The sequence below is a fragment of the Sturnira hondurensis genome, unplaced genomic scaffold (assembly GCF_014824575.4).
Source record: "Sturnira hondurensis isolate 20B ecotype Veracruz unplaced genomic scaffold, ASM1482457v3 Scaffold0004136, whole genome shotgun sequence".
Taxonomy (NCBI): Eukaryota; Metazoa; Chordata; class Mammalia; order Chiroptera; family Phyllostomidae; genus Sturnira; species Sturnira hondurensis.
In genome coordinates, this window is record NW_028076767.1 from 1343579 (window position 1) to 1360233 (window position 16655).

At 41.4% G+C, this 16655-nt stretch overlaps 2 protein-coding genes and 2 non-coding genes across 5 annotated transcripts in view; 1 reads left to right on the top strand and 3 right to left on the bottom strand.

Annotated features, from left to right (window-relative positions):
* Positions 1–3533: 3533 nt before the first annotated feature.
* EEF1B2 (eukaryotic translation elongation factor 1 beta 2) lies at positions 3534–6128 on the bottom strand. The gene is made up of 6 exons (XM_037043509.1): positions 5739–6128; positions 5178–5300; positions 4707–4836; positions 4375–4441; positions 3850–3975; positions 3534–3733 (listed from the first exon to the last, which is right to left on the bottom strand). Exons 1-6 carry the CDS (start codon positions 5816–5818, stop codon positions 3579–3581), a joined length of 681 nt encoding a protein of 226 aa, XP_036899404.1. The 5' UTR covers positions 5819–6128; the 3' UTR covers positions 3534–3578.
* Positions 4113–4244, bottom strand: LOC118986043 (small nucleolar RNA SNORA41). The gene has a single exon (XR_005066278.1). It is a non-coding gene; the product is annotated as a small nucleolar RNA SNORA41 (small nucleolar RNA).
* LOC118986037 (small nucleolar RNA SNORD51) lies at positions 4517–4594 on the bottom strand. The gene has a single exon (XR_005066273.1). It is a non-coding gene; the product is annotated as a small nucleolar RNA SNORD51 (small nucleolar RNA).
* Positions 6129–6376: 248 nt separating the features above from the next.
* The window catches only part of NDUFS1 (NADH:ubiquinone oxidoreductase core subunit S1), a 31989-nt gene continuing 21710 nt past the window's right edge, over positions 6377–16655 (top strand). Inside the window, exons 1-8 of one of the 2 annotated variants that reach the window (XM_037043511.1) lie at positions 6377–6484; positions 8166–8254; positions 12010–12074; positions 12564–12655; positions 14902–15009; positions 15730–15806; positions 16203–16284; positions 16368–16498. In XM_037043511.1, coding sequence (XP_036899406.1) covers positions 12014–12074; positions 12564–12655; positions 14902–15009; positions 15730–15806; positions 16203–16284; positions 16368–16498 — 551 coding nt within the window. In that variant the 5' untranslated portion in view covers positions 6377–6484; positions 8166–8254; positions 12010–12013. The remainder of the gene's footprint in view (positions 6485–8165; positions 8255–12009; positions 12075–12563; positions 12656–14901; positions 15010–15729; positions 15807–16202; positions 16285–16367; positions 16499–16655) is intronic. The other variant, XM_037043510.1, reaches the window with a different exon arrangement.

The window sequence follows — 16655 nt, forward strand, 5'->3', positions numbered from 1 at the left end:
TCTATTATGTTGGGATTATAACAGTCTTATTTACCTGCTTCCATCCACACCGTCTCCAAGTTTCCCCATGAATGCGCCAGCCTATTACCCAAATGCCTCACAACCTGGCCGGATCCCGTCTAATCCAACACACTGGGAAATGCAGACGAACTGGTTGAATGGCCTCCAGAATGTTCCTGAGTTTATCATTCCGCCTTTCATACCCTCCTGGGGCATTCTCTCTCTCTCTCTCCTTTTAACAAACTGGTCAAGGTCTATCTAGTTTAAGCTCTGATTTCTCTACAAAATTTTTCTTCAATTCTAGCTTTCTTGTGAACTTTTGGATACCTGCTTAATCACAAAATGACTTTTATATTTTTCCAACAATTTTGTATGTGTTTGAACCACCTCCCTAGTAATTTTCTTTGTATTTTTTATAGCAGCTAGGAGTGATGCTGAATGAATCATTTTTAATTCCCTCCCACACTGTACTAACCCTGTGCTGGGGAGGCCGAACCTGAAAAATAAACAAGGTTTCAGTCGTTGTAATAATGCATGGGGCATGCAAATAGAGGTGGCCACTTATTTTTCCTGTCTTCCACTCCAAAGACAGAAACAGAAAAATAAAATCTCTTTCTCTACATACACCTATACCCTCTGAGCCTATGGGTTCAGAAACAGTTCATTCAGTATCCTGGCTCACATGGAAATGTCAGCATTGCTCATAAATAGCAAAAAATTGAAAGCAATCTAAAAATCCAATAAATAGACTGGTTACATAAGATATGAAACAATGGATTATGTAACTTAAAAATGAGGAAGCTTTTTATGTACTGATATGGAATATCCAAGATATAGATGATCTCCAAGGTATTTATCTGTCTCTGTGGACAAAATGCCAAGTGCAGAACTGTGTGTTGTGTGCTGCCATTAGTCTGTATGCGTCTGCTCAGACCAGCCTTGAAAAGGCCCAAGAAGCTGGTGGTATTAGTTGCTTTTATGGAAGTGAACAGGAAGTAAACAAAGATTTCATTGTATAAGCCCCTGAATTTTGAACTATGTCAATGTATTATGTATTCTTTAAAATATAAAATTAAAAGATACTATTAAATATATTTTTTATTCAAAGCTTTGAAGTCAAGCTTTGGTTACACGTGTCATCAGTTATGTTTTAAAAAAAAATATTTCATTCACTTATTTTCAGAGAGGAGGAAGGAAGAGAAAGAGGGAGAGAAACACCAGTGTGTGACAGAAACAGCAATCAGCAATCGGTGGCCTTTCTCGAACACCCCCAAATGGGGACCTGGCCTGCAACCCAGAGAGGTGCCCTGACTCGGAATCACACCAGCGACTTTTTCAATTCGCAGGCCGGCACTCAATCCACAGAGACTCACCAGCCAGGGCTTTTTTCAAGATTTGTAAAACAGCTGCGCCTTGAACTCACCATGGTGAATTTTTAAACACCTTTTAGACAAAATTTTAATCATTCGTTTTTTATCACTAATATTTGTTGAAACTTAATGTTTTGGTCAGCTACTTAGTACCAATCCCTTTAACAGGTCAATGCCTAAATTATTTTTGCTACTATTCACTAGTTAATCTCTCCATAGCATTTCCAGAACCCACAGATCTGAATTTTCAGAAAATGAGGTACTGCCCTCTGCTGGCTCTCATGATACTGACAACCCGAAATTTTCTCATGACTTTAGACTGGGGCTTGTTGGACTAAATTGCTTAGTGAAGACGATTTCAATCTTTAATACATACACGTCCAGTTAAACAAATTTTCTTTACAATTTAAAATTCCCCATGCTAAAGGTAGTCACATATAAAGAAAATCAGATTTGAGAGGGGAAAATAAAAACAGCATTGACTGCTTCAGCTAGGAAACTTCTGACCTCAAATCACTTAATCTCTTTGGTCTACAGAGACCTTTAGAGGTCAGCAATTTCCAAGCTCTACTTCTATAAAAACTGCTGTAAAAAAATAAATCAAATGTCATATATATATGTCAAGTTAACAAAGATAAAACTGTTCCCAGGATATGACTATCCCTTAACGTCCTGCCTTCATCTCAGCACATTTACCTGTGGTCCTACCTCACTTGGTTGGTGCAGAATCCTTCTACCCCAATGGGTCCAATCAGATTTCCAAATGAGAAAGATGCCCCTCTTAGTCCCCACTCACCTTCACACCCAAACCAGGCTTTTGAAAAAACCATAGCCTGGGAATCAATGAGCTATATAATCTCCCTCCCACAACACAAGGCTACTCAAAACACGCTCCCCGGCACTTCCCACTTTCTCCTTTGTAGGTATAGGGTCAGGCATGACTGCATCTGGGCAATGGTTGTTAATTTGTGAGAAATTCTGGGAGCCCTTCCCTGACCCTGTTACCCTGCTTTGTGTTAGGTGTCTTTTAGTAATAATTGCACGTTCACATTGAACATTTGAAATTGTGATTCCTCAATCACAAGTCACCCACCAACTTGAAGATGTGAGGTTACTTCATCAGCCATTTAGGTCTAGTCTGTCTCAGCATTAAATTCCTTTTTAACTCCAAGTTTGACTACTCCGCAAAGACTGTAACAGACATTATTCACCAGCTGCCCAGTATTGCCCAAGTAAGTGCTTTACAGACTCATTTGACATGACTCTTAGTTTAAGGTAACCCCAATATTCCCATGGAAGAAACCTAGCTCAGATAACTCCTTGCAAAGCCCAAGGTCTGAACCATCAAACCACAAGGCTAAACTCAACCCAAAATATCCATAAATGAAGTTTTTAGCTCACCAATTTCTCTTAAAAACAAGACAAAAAGGAATAAAAATGGCATCACCATGCACTGCGGAGGTCATCACTAGTTAAGTATGGCAATTACACTGAGATTGAGCTCATTTAAATTAGCTTATAAAATCGATAATACCTACCCATAGAGCTTCTGTAATAGGTAGTTTCCCTCTTTTTTGCACTTAGTCTAACAATGCTGACCGAGCCCTGACTGCGGTGGCTCATTTGGTTGGGGAATTGTCCCACGAACTGAAAGGTCACTGGTTTGATTCCCCCACCAAAGCACATGCCTGGTTTGCAGGTTTTATCCAAGTCGGGGTTTGATTTGACATTTTGCTTCCTCCCTTAACCTCTAAAACCTTAATAAAAAGAATGCTAACCCAAATTTACATTACAAATCACATATTCACCAAATTACTCAAAATGGAAGGAATATACAGTTAACCCTTGAAGATGGGTTCAAACTCTGTAGGTCCACTTATATGCAAATTCTAAACTGTAGTCAGTCCTCTGCACCCCTGGGTCTTACATCTGTGGATGATGCAGAGGCTCAACGTGTGGACTGGTTTCCGCTGTTTTATGCAAGGGACTTAGTATCTACAAGGAGTCCTGGAACCGACCCCTATGGAGAGCTAGGGACTTACGTTCTGGGGGAACAAAGATAACCACAAACTTCTGACCATGTTGGGGGTTGGCACCCCAACCTCTTGTATTGTTCAAGGGGCAACCATACCACCCTCTTATTAAACAGTCAAGAGCCGAGGATTATCTTTCAAGCTTTTATTTAAAAGCAACAATCCAGGACGGACTTCAGACCTTGTTGAACGCAGCCACGTCCATGGACTGCACATAGTCCTCAAAAGCAGTAATCCGCTCCTCCAGCATGTCTGTTCCAACTTTATCGTCTTCCACTACACACTGTATTTGGAGTTTTTTAATTCCATACCCCACTGGAACCAGTTTAGCTGAAAAGAGCATTAAGAAAAATCTTAGCAGTGAAGTACTGTTCATTGGCAAACGTCGAAACCGCGCAAATTCTCAACGTCAATTTCAAAAAACATAAAGCCAAGACTAAACTCACAAGAGCCCCAGACCAAGCCGTCTGCTTGGATGCTCCGGACACACTCCTCTAGTTTCGCCATGTCCGTCTCGTCATCCCAGGGTTTCACATCTAGTAAGATGGAAGACTTGGCGACAAGTGTGGGTTCTAGAAAAAAGTGTGTAAGAAACAGCATTACTCAAATATTCTATCATCTTTTTTAACCTAATGAATCCAAGACACATGACAAATCACGTTACAAAAGGGATCATCTCCCCTGAGCCGCACAGAATACAGAACACACCCTGTGTCTGTCACACACATGCCCGCTTTCTGCTTTGCTAAGAAAGAGGGTTCAGCTGTGTAACAGTTCCTTTCCCACAGAGGAATGCCACAACTGCCACCATCAGAACAGCTGCAGACCAGTAGCTGTGGAAATGTGATGACCCACTTCTACAGGTTTACTGACCTAGTTGGTAAAAATGGAGGAAGTTACAGATTAATCTGTGAGAAAGATTATTTCGACTACTATGAAATGAAGAGAAACACAATTATAAAATGACCTACTTTTGGCTTTCTTTGACTCATACTGTGCAAGGCGTTCTTCTCTTAGCCTTTTCGCTTCTTCACTTTCCTGTAAAAAGAAAATTTAATTCACAAAGCTGGTTGTTCCTCAGCTTAAAGATAGTGGGGTCATCATAGCAAAGACGAGCTTTATCAGAAAAAAGCAAATCCATCACGGACTCAGCCGAAAGATGGTGATTGAGTTCATTCATCATGTAGCCAGTGAGAATTTTTAAAAGGCATTTAAAAATGAAGCCGGGATTCAAATCCAGGCAATTAGGCTGCCGAGTCAGTGCTTAAACACAATGATATACTTATACCAATTTATTCCGTACCTCCTCATCATCAGATCCAAAGAGATCGATGTCATCATCATCATCGTTACCATCTGTAGCTCCACTCCCTGTGGTGTCTTCCACATTAGCAGGGCCATATTTGCCCAAAACTTTCTTCACTCCAGGCAGGCTTTAAAAGAAAAAAAAATTAAACTGATTCGTAAACCCTTGATATTACAACATTCCAACAAAACTAAAGTAGCCCGAGTCCAGTTCTATCAAGTGAAAATCCTGAGCTAAAGCTTAGCAAGTGCTCTGACTGATGTGGCTCAGTGGCTGGGCGTCCTGCAGCAAACCAAAAGGTTGCTGGTCTGATTCCCAGTCAAGGCACACGCCTGGCTGCAGGCCAGGTCTCTGGATGGGGATGTTTCTCTCCCTCTTTCTCCTTCTCCTCTCTCTGAAAATAAGTCAAGTCTTAAGAAAAGGAGTAGGAAACATTTCTACTCTCCAGATAAACAAAGATAATCTTACCTGGCTTTTTCCTTTTCGTAGGACTTGATGTGGTTGTACCAACGTAGGGCATGATACAAATCGGCAGGAGGTGGGCCAGAGACTGCTTCAAATACTGCCACGTCTGCTTGTGATGGCACATAGCTGCCAACGACACAAAAGGACACGGGACTTTAAAAGTTTTGTCACAAACATCATCAAAGAAAAGACAAATGCTTCCTCTCTAATTTATTACTGGAGTCTCGTCCATTTACTGCCGGGTTACCTAAGCTGCATCAGATCAAAAGAAAATAAGCTCCTGAAGGTAAAGAACCCTCTGTTGTGTTCTATCCTGAGGAATGCCTGACACCGATAGCCCTCAAAGGTTGCAATCTCTAACGTACACCTATAGATTTACACTTACTGATCTAAGACGCAGAAAAACCTGAAACCAGGCAAATCATTTTAAAAGGCACATTTCTGACCCTTTTTCCCTTTGAGGCTCCTACCCTAAGTGGGCGGAGGCTGGGCTGCCTCTCCTCCAGCCGCAGGGGAGAGCGCCACGTGGTCCCGAGCGCACCCGGCCCCAGCCCGTCCGCTTACCCCTCGATGTAGCTCTTGTCCGCCAGGTAGTCGTTGAGCGCCTGGAGACCGGCGGGGCTTTTCAGGTCTCCAAAACCCATGGTGTCGGCTGACCCGGGAACCCGGCGGCAACAGAGGAAAGAGGAGCGCAGGCTAACAGGCGCCGAGCGCTAAAAAGGAAAGGGCCGCAGAAAGCCGGAAAATCCCTTATATAGAGATGGAGGCGTTTCCCTCCGCCGCGCTCGCCGGAAGTTTAACGTCAAAGTCCGTTAACCTTTTCATTCCTCAACGCAAAAACCCGGGCTCTGAATTAAATGGCCCACCAATTTTCCGTGGACCTTTCTTTGTGGATAGAAATAAATTAATAAATGGGGCATTGCTTAAATTAGTACCTCCTCGACCTCCAGATATTTACAGTACCCGCCCCTTCAACCACCGGAGACTACCAAGGAAGCTCCGTCAAAGACTCCCAATCACTTCCGGCGGAACTGCGGTCCAGGCCTCCAATCCCGGCCTCCAATCCTGGCCTCCTCCCGGCTGTTACGCCCTTCGCCCCGCCTTCTGTCAAACTGACGGAAATGGCCTATCTCAATCTAGCGGGGAGATTGTAGAATCTGAAGTTTCTAGTCCCTCCTGGCTTGCCGTTCTCCAGGCCCGGCGGGCGGAGTTAGCCATCGCTGCCATATTGAATAAGCAATCGGGCGTCTAAGGGGGTCGGTGTGTTGCAGACGGTTCTGCAGAGCACCCTCGGGGACTCTAGGGAGAAGGTGAGGTCGTGTTTGGGTGAGAAGGTTGCGGTACCGCGGCCACAGGAGTCTATTTCTGAACAAAACTGTCTTCTTTGGCCCAGGAGACTCATTCTCCTCTTGTCCTTGAAGTGGGCGCCGCGTCCCTCTCAGCCTCCCCGGGAACCCTTGAGAACCGGCGGGTGAGGCATGTGTAGCCACGGTCTCTGGTCTGCTGCAGGGGCAAAGAGGAGGCTCTGGAGGTTCTGGGGAGTGCTGGCCTGAATCCAGGCTTGTGGGTGACCTTCCCTCCGCAGGGGGAATGCAGGACATACCCCTTTCTGGACAGGAGGTCGTGTTGTTCCCTGGAAGAGGACCTGTATCAAGTGACAGGCCTAAAGACTGAGCATTTCTTCTAAAATTATTACTTAGCTGGTACAGTGCATCATTGTTTGGCCTCATTACCATAGCAACCGTCCATACCTCTGATTGTTTCTTTTGTTTGTTTTTAGTTTTGTCCATTGGTTGCATTGGGCAGCACTTTTTATTATTTTCACTGGTGGGGAAACTGAACGAAAAGATGTACAAAAAGTTAGCCCAAGGTCACACTGCGAATAACAAAGCTACATTGTTCAAAAGTTCTTGGGATTTAGTGCATGTACAGTACTGTAAGATTGGATTAGACAATTGAGAGTACATAAAATGTAATGTGAACCGTTTCTGATGAATAAACATCAAGGTGTTGTGTTTTGGGTTTTTTTTTTTTTTGAGGAATGTTGTTTTTCACCAAATTGTGTGCGCATTGTTAAGCAGGGCATTACAGTGTTGCCTGAGAACCTGCACTAATTTAAGGAAATGCGCGTTTATGTACAGAGATTGTAGATAGAGTTTATTTAGCAGCCCTGGCTGGTGTGACTCAGTGGATTGAGCACTGGCCTGTGAGCCAAAAGCCTGAGAGGCAACCCATCCATGTTTCTCTTACCCACTGATGTTTCTCTGCTTCTCTTTCTTTCTCCCTTCCACTCTCTCTAAAAGTAAATAAAAATCTTTTTAAAAATATTTCATTTAGCAAATAGTTATTGAACATCTACTAGAAGCTAGAAGGAAGTCCATGAAGAAGAATAAAATGGGTGAGGTGCCAGGGGAATAGTTAGGAGATTTTAGATAGGCCGGTCAATTAAAGCCTTCCTGAGCAATGGCTTTGTAGCCAAAATTGGAAGGATGAGAAGAAAGGTCTGAGGGAGCGACATTTCAGTCTGAGGCCCCACCTGGTGGGAAGAAGGGAGAGGCTGTGGGAACTATGGAGCCAGAGACCTGTTAGGGGCTGGAGATGTTGGTGGCTTGGACTAGGGTGGTACCTTGGAAGGAGAGTAGTGGAGAATGGAGAAGGCGGAGTAGTATTGTCCCTATAACAAAAAGGGTTGTTCCTCCATGGTAGTTAAAAATGTGTGAAGTACATATCAAAGATTTGCAATCTGTATTTCTTTTATTTATCCTTAGAGGAGAAGGGAAGGAGAGGGGGAGAGAAATATCAATGTATGGTTGCCTCTCGTGCATCCCCTGCCGGGAACTGGCCTGCACCCCAGGCATGTGCCCTGACTGGGAATCCAACCTCAATTCTTTGGTTCACAGGCCTGCGCTCAGTCCACTGAGCTACACCAGCCAGGGCTTGTATTTCTTTTTTTTTTAAGTCCTTACCCAAGGATATGTTTATCAATTTTAGAAAGAGAGGAAGGGAAAGAGAGAGAAACATCCATCAGTTGCCTTCCATGCACACCCTGTACCCCAACCAGGGTTGAACCTGCAACCTAGGTATGTGCCCTGACTGGGGATTGAATCTGTAACCTTTTAGTGTGCAGGATGACACTCCAACCAACTGAGCTCCCCGGGCAGGGCCGCAACCTGTATTTCTTATGTTGGGGCTGTGCAGTGTTCCATTTCATGCTGATTTATAACAGCTAGCCTAGTTCTGATAGATTTCTTAGCTAAAATGGGCATTATTGTACTGGAGACAAAATAATACTATTAAAGTTTTTATGTTGTATAGACTATTGGTTTGTGATTTTGAATCTGTCACTACTTGAATTCAGCAAATTGAGGTTTACCTCTATATCAGTAGATTTTAATTGGACAGTTGGCTACTCATTCTGGAAATTGTTATTAGACTATTTTCATTTGATGGTTCTTTTTCCGAGGGCATGGTGGTAGGTCTTCAGAAAAAGGAAATGACCAAAGTGCATTGTTCCTCGTCAAACAGCTTATAGTTCAGTAGGTACTAAAACTGATTGCTAACCTAAGGTTTACTAGGTGGAATAATAGAGATGTGTACACAGTATGTGCTAGTAGTTAAAAGAAGGAGTACAAAAGAAGAGCACTTTAAAATCGATCTTAAGTGGCTAGGACCACCTAAATTGATTTCAGCTGTAACTGACATTTATTAAGCTCCAACTAGTAATACACAGCCTAGGAAGTATTGTTTTCTTTCTCTCTGTAAATAAAGAAGCTGAAACTTTCATTTACTGAAAATCATCAGTAGGTGACAGACCTGATGTCTGCAGATTCAGTATCACAAATTCAGAATTAATGAAATCTATGAATTATTGAAATCTGATTTAATGAAATTTTCTATTACATACACCTATAATAGGTACTTGAAACCTATTATAGGTTTCAAGTACCTATTATAGGCTTCAAACTTAGGTACATGTATTATTTTCCACTTTCTTTATCTTTGAAGTACTTTATGTTCATACATTCTGATCACATTTGTATTTTTTTAAATTCCAAATGAAAAATTCAGATGCTTCGCCCATCTGATCAAGTGAATGGAGAAAAACTTCTAAAAGTTCAGCTAACTTTTCTTTATGACTTTAATTGGTGTTATTTATATTATCTACTTTCATATATTTCAGTATTTCAGCAAACCTTTTAGAGCAGGATTTTTCAACTTTCACCACTGTTGACACTTTGGATAATTCTTTTTTGTGGGGCTGTCCTGTGCACTGTAGGATGTTGAGCAGTGCCCTGATCTCTGTCCCCTAGATGCCTCTAGTTTTTCCCCTGTTGTGACAACAAATAATGTGTGCAGACGTTTCCAAATGTTTCCCGGGAACCAAAATTGTTCTTGGTTGAGAACCACAGATTTAGGGCTTACTGTGTGTCAGCCTCGGAGCTAGGTGCTAAAGGTAGATTCAAGAAGTTCATGATACGGTGGGAGGAGAACAGGCATATAAACAGATCATTGCAAATCTATAAGACACATGTACTACTCCGCACAGAAAATGGCACTCTAGGTGCTTTACAGTGTTGGGCTTGGGAGCTAACTCGGAACTTCTCAGGAGCCTTTGGAACAGTATATAACTGCTCAGAATATAGAATGTTAGAGGCATATTGGTAGAGAACGAAGGCAGAAAGGTAAGCTTTATTTTACATAGCTATCCATCACAAGCTAATTGTTATTCTTTTTTACATATATTTTTTTGATTATACCATTATAGTTGTTCTATTCCCCCCTTCATCCCCCTCCACCCCTCCCCACCCTTCCCCCTCTTTAGTTTATACCACGTGTTGCAAGTTCTTTAGATTCTATATTTCCCCTACTATTCTTGCCCCCCCCCATCTGTTTTTCTTACCTACTGTCTATGCTACTTATTCTCTGTACCTTCTCCCCCCTTCTCCCCCCTTCTCCTCCTCCCACTCCCCTGTTGCTAACCCTCCATGTGTTCTTCATTTCTATGGTTCCATTCCTGATCTAGCTGTCCTCTTGGTTTGCTTTTGTTTTAGGTGTGGTTGTTAATAACTGTGAGTTTGCTACTTTTTTATTGTTCATATTTTTTACTTCTTTTTCTTGATAAGTCCCTTTAACATTTCACATAAAGAGGGCTTGGTGATGATGAACTCCTTGAAATTGATCTTATCTGAGAAGCACTGTATCTGCCCTTCCATTCTAAATGAAAGCTTTGCTGGGTAGAGCAGTCTTGGATGTAGGTCTTTGGACTTCATGACTTGGAATACTTCCTTCCAGCTCCTTCTTGCCTATAAGGTCTCTTTTGAGAAATCCCCTGACAGTCTGATGGGGACTCCTTTGTAGGTAACTATCCCCTTATCTCTTGCTGCATTTTCATCTTGGCTAATGTAATTATGATGTGCCTTGGTGTGTTCCTTCTTGGGTCCAAATTCTTTGGGACTCTCTGAGCTTCCTGGATTTCCTGGAAGTCTATTTCCTTTGCCAGACTGGGGAAATTCTCCTTTATTATTTGTTCACATAAGTTTTCCACTCGTAGCTGTTTCTTTTCCCCTTCTGGTACCCCTATAATTCGGATGTTGGAACGTTTAAAGTTGTCCTGGAGGTTCCTAAGCCTCTCCTCAGTTTTTTGAATTGTTGTTTCTTCATTCCTTTCTGGTTGGATGTTTCGTTCTTCCTTCTGGTCCATTCCATTGACTTGAGTCCCAGTTTCCTTCCCATCACTATTGGTTTCCTGTGTATTTCCCTTCATTTCAATTAGTTTAGCCTTCATATGTTCTTCTAATTTGTGACAATAATCAACCAGTTCTGTGAGCATCCTGATCACCAGTATATTGAACTGTGCATCTGAGAGGTTTGCTATTTCTTTTTTGCCTAGACTTAACGGCTCTGGGGCTTTGAGTTCTTCTTGAGCCATATTTTGGACTGTTCGTGCCTGTTACATATGAGGAGCAGAGCCCTAGGTGTTCACCAGGGCCGGGCCACCCAGTCGCTGGGTTGTGACACTGTATGTGGGGGCGGGGCCAAAGGAAAGCAATGGCGGGCCCCCTCTGCTGCCTCCCACCGCCACTGCAGGCCACGCGGTCTGTCCCACTGCACGTGAATGTGCGACTACAGTCAGCCCGCCACTGAGGCCTGTGTGGTCCGTCTCATTGCTCACTCCTTTGCTGGTTTATCTGCGCGCGAATGTGTGACTGCAGCCAGCCCGCTGCCCCGAGCCCTCACTGGGTCAGCCCACCTCGGGGTTGCCTGGGCGCCTGGGGTCGGGGGATCTTTCTTGCTTGTCCCCGCTCCACTGCTGGCTCTGCCCCTCTTACCGGTCCGGCAGAACCGTTCGTTGTTGGACTTCCATATAGTTCAATTTTCTGTTCTTTGGCTGCGTGTTTGTTCTCCAAACCTTTGTTGCATTCAAACTTAGTAGTGGGAGAAGGCACAATGTTTCCACTTATGCCTCCATCTTAGTGGAAGTCCTATGTCAGGGTCTAATTGTTATTCTTGAAATTTGTTTTACTATGTAGTACTGTTTTAATGGGATAATTTGTTGATAGTTAAAAACAACAAAACTAACAGAATTAGAAGGCCCACATTTATATACCAGCTGCTTTTCTTAGCTCCTTTACATTGTATAAGTCCGTGATCTCTTTGAGACTGGATATTCTCATCTATAGAATATAGGTGAGAATAGATTGAGGGAAAAATCAGTATCTGTGAATGTTCAGCGAAATGATATATGTGTAATGCTTTAAAATAATAAAATATTACCAGAAGTTTGTAATTAGGATTTTTCTACAATAATGTAACTATTCTTTGTTTTTTTTTTTAGCAACATGTTAAGGATACCTGTAAGAAGGGCCTTAGCAGGCCTTGCTAAGTCTCCTAAAGAATATGGTGAGTGTTTTTTAAATTGCATTTGTTTATACTTAACTATTTTCATAAATTTATAAGTCTATGAATGTTTCTTGAAAGACCCCAAACTCTTAATGTTTTAAATAAAAATAGAAATAAATGACCCAAGTCAAATAGAATAATTCAGAAATACAGCTTTACCTTTAATAGTTTATAGAAATTATCATGGAATAGAAAGTAGTTGAAACTCCCCATCAGTGCCAAAATGGACAAAACAGTCATTCTGCTTTTAGAAAGTGTCCTTTCCATGAACGAATTTTCAGTGCTATTAAAAGTTTTAATTATTAAAAGTAGACAAGTATAATCTGGTAGTCAGGATTTAAAGAGCCCTTTTTCTAATTCAATGTTGTATAATTTACAGTCTGGAGAAATTTTAGGTTTATAGGTTAGAATTAATTAATCCATTATCTTCTGCTATAATAAATTCAACCCTGTTATTTTATCTTTCACTTCAATATTTTTGATGGCCAGTTCGAACAACTGCCACAGCAGCAAGCAACTTGATTGAAGTATTTGTTGATGGTCAGTCTGTTATGGTGGAGCCTGGAACTACCGTCCTTCAAGTAGGCAAATGTTCTAACTCTGTGTTTTTGTGTATGTCCTGCTTTTTTGTGAATACTAGTTTATTTCCTTTATACTGTTTAATTTACCTCTAAAATTTTTAAGATGCCTTAATAAATGCTCATAAAAAAGCTAGGGGTGGTAAAATTACATGAAAATAAATTTGACTTGAAATCTTGGCATTTCAGGATAAGTTGTCATTTATCTGTGTCTGACTTTCTTAGTGCTTTTTGGCAGTTCTTTCACTTCTGCTTTCCACAACAGTACTCGTTAAGAAATTTGGAATAAATTATTAGTTAATATGGGTAAGTTTGGGGAGAAGGTAACCTTTGTTTGTGGTGAGCCTGCTTGAGGCTTTTGACTTTCATATAACCTTTCTGTTTTCAGTATGTTTCTAGGACTATAACCTACAAAACAGGTAAATGAAGGGTAATACATTCGTGAATATTTAGTTTCTCTAATTTCCTCTAGAACTAACCAAATTGGTCATGCAGAAGCGATACTTTATTCCCTCTGCAAGTTACCACAGAGCTGAATGCTCTTCATTCATTTCAGCCCCCAATTTAGGCTGTCTGCCTGGCGTAGACATGTAAACAGTAAATATGTAACAAAAGTGTGTTTAAGGTAGTGCGGGGTACAGGAGGTGGTGGAAAGAGATGTGAGGTGTGTCTCAGGCGGTCCCTGAGGAGACTGTGAAGGTCTTAGGCAAGGAAGCTTCACATAGTTTGGTATTGATGGAATGTAAGGTATAAGTAGAAGATTAGGTAAGAGGAAATCAAGGAGGGATTTGTTCTGGTAGGGAAGGTCCTGTTGTGAAGGAAGATACATGCCTTGCTGACGTGCTTGTAGTTGACCCTCAGGCGTTTTCGTGGCTATTAAGTATGGCAGTAACAGTAACAAGAAGGCTTGGAGGGTAACAAGACTGAAGTGAGAGACAAGGAAAGGGTATCTTGCTGTGGTGGAGCGGAATTGAAAAGGCCCAAAATGGCCCTGGCTGGTGTAGCTCAGTGGATTGAGCACAGGCCTGGGAACCAGAGGATCACGGTTCGATTCCCAGTCAGGGCACATGCCTGGGTTGCAGGCCAGTTCCCAGTAGGGGACCCACGAGAGGCAACCATACATTGATATTTCTCTCCCTCTCTCCTTCCCTTCCCCAAATAAATAAAATCTATCGAAAGAAAGAAAAGGCCTAAAATAGATGGTAGCAGTGGGAATGAAAGCATGATGGCTGAGTCAAAGGAGAGTGAGATACAGGTAGGCAGTCCTTCAGGAGGGATGAAGAGCAGAGGAGTTTTTGTGAATCCTTTGTTAGTTTATTTGGGGACATAGTAGGGGACAGAAATAGGTTGAATTTTAACTCTGTGGAGCGTACACTTGGATAAACTCCTATTAAGTTTAACTTTGCAGAAGATAAACTCCTTGCAGAAGGGAGGACTCTGGGGTGCAGATCAAGGTTAGATGTATTCACTTGGAATGTGAGATAGTACAAAGGCTGGGACAGTGTCTCTCGCTCACCACTATACCCACTGCATGCAGCCTGTAGGAAGATGCATTACATTTTTATTGACTAAGTAGTTATGACATTGGACATTGATGAGATTGCTTTAGCATGAGGGCTAAGGCTGGAAGAACTAACTCTTGAGGAAATTTGAATTCGTACGTTTATTACAGGCTCAGAGAAGGAGAAATAGTAATTGGTAGATCAGAACTAATCTCCCTTACTAGGCAAACAGGATCTGGGAGGAGGAGCTTTAGCCACAATGGGAGAGTGTGTCCTGGGTGGGGTATGTGGAGCCAAAGGAAGAGCCAGATCATAGCCAGCTAGACCACGTGGAGTGGAGTCTCTAATCCAAAGAAGGACAGTTAGGCTAAAAGGAAGTCCATGTATCGGACCACTGGGACAGAGTTTGAAGGGATGTCGTGAACAGTGACTCAGAGTGGAAGTGGGGGGTCAAGCCTTCAGCACAGTCTGAGGTTTCTTCATTCTAGTTTCTTCCACACAAGGTGTGGACATGCTGAGGATCCTTAAAGGGGCAGCTTCAGAGCAGACAGGTTGGAATCAAGAGCAAAAGAGGTAAATCTCTTCAGGGATGAAATAAGAATGAAGATATAGATATTTATGAACAGGAGTAATGAGGTAGGTAGGGGATGGCCTCATTTTCCCCTCCCCGTGTTTTATTGTTCTAGGCAAGACGAGGATGAGGTCAGGGTATTCTAATGCAGAAGTTTTTTACATGTTGTTTTCTAGGCTTGTGAAAAGGTTGGCATGCAGATCCCTCGATTCTGTTACCATGAAAGGTTGTCAGTTGCTGGAAACTGCAGGATGTGCCTTGTTGAAATCGAGAAAGCTCCTAAGGTACCTGATACCTAAATTTCTACACCATGCTGTAGAAGGTAGAAAACTTTACATTTTGCAGCTGACTTTATTTAGAATCAGTATTATTATACAAACTGTATTTAGAATCCATAGGTTCTTTTGGAGAATCTAGCCCTGTTTATTTTTGTCTGTAAATTTATTTTATGTGCAATTGATTCTCTTCAGAAGTGCAGACTCATCAATGAAAGTGTTTTGTAAACATGTTGTGAAATTGTAACAGTTTTAGAAATAAAGGTGACTTCTTAACAACTGCCAGTGTTTCCAAATGGCTGTACGACACACAGCTAGGATGTGCAGTTGCCAAACAGCACATCGGGAGTACTTTATGTTGTGCTGTTTTCATAGAGAAAAGGGTTGCAGCGAAGAGGTTCACTCTCAGTTTAATCTCATTTGGCTCATGCAGTTTTAAATCAGTAGAGCCCGCTAATCTGAAACCAGTTAATTTGATATTTAAAACAGCTCTCATAAAAAATTGCATTAAAACATGCATTGACAATTAGAATAAAATTGAGATGTAGGATGTCTTATTCTAAAGGAAATGTGAAGGTCAGATTATCATGGTTATGAAAACTTAAAAAATTCAAACTCAAAAATACTCATTTTTGCTTGTTTTCAAAAGTATAATTTAATGTTTTTATATATTGGGTTACTTATAATTACAAATAAATACAATTATAGATGTCTCCATTGAAATTTTAGGTTGTAGCTGCTTGTGCCATGCCAGTAATGAAAGGTTGGAATATCCTGACAAACTCAGAGAAAACTAAGAAAGCCAGGTACTTCATTGTTTCTTGGCTTAGAAACTTTCCTCAGAGCAGAAAATTGTTGAGCTGGGGTTACTGCAGTGATATGTTACTGTACTGGTACTGAGTGTTTGGTTTTGCTTTGCATTTGTATGTTTGTTTTTTGTTTTGGATCAATATATTTTCTGAGGACAACGTTGGGTAATTTTGTATTGTTGTAAGTTAAGATTTTCTACATTCTCTAACAATAGTTTATTCTAGGCTTTTGTAAGTGTTTTTTGGGTTGTGTTTAATACTACTCAAAATGATGGTTATATTGATATATTGGAAGTATAAAATTAATACTAACTATGTGACAGCATGCATCTGTGAAGGTTATTTAAATAGCAATGTGTCAACCAAATTATATATTAACAATTTTTCATACAGAGAAGGTGTGATGGAGTTCTTATTAGCAAATCACCCGCTGGACTGTCCTATTTGTGATCAAGGAGGTGAATGTGATCTGCAGGTATGTAGTCTAATTCCTTAAAACTTTTCGATTGTCTCATTTTGTTAGCAGAATCAGATTAACTCTCTCATCATCTGTTTAAGGACCAGTCCATGATGTTTGGAAGTGATAGGAGCCGATTTTTAGAGGGGAAACGTGCTGTGGAGGACAAGAACATTGGGCCATTGGTAAAGACCATCATGACTAGATGTATACAGTGTACTCGCTGCATCAGGTAATTATCCTCTTCTGCAATGTTATTTGTGTAGTTACTGAATATTCACAAAATTTGGTGGGCTAACACTTTTATTTGAGGGGAGAAGAGGTATGTTTTTAATGTTTTTTACATCAGCCGATAAAATGAGTTAGTTGATCACTTTCAGTAAATAGCA

Bases quoted from the DNA above. Each gene is read 5' to 3' on its own strand.
- EEF1B2 (XM_037043509.1), bottom strand. From the start codon at position 5,818: ATGGGTTTTGGAGACCTGAAAAGCCCCGCCGGTCTCCAGGCGCTCAAC. The intron at 4,442-4,706 runs GTACGGAATAAA...TTCTTTTTACAG, and splicing joins TTGGATCTGATGATGAGGAG to GAAAGTGAAGAAGCGAAAAG. The intron at 3,976-4,374 runs GTAGGTCATTTT...ACTTTTTTCTAG, and splicing joins TGAGTCAAAGAAAGCCAAAA to AACCCACACTTGTCGCCAAG.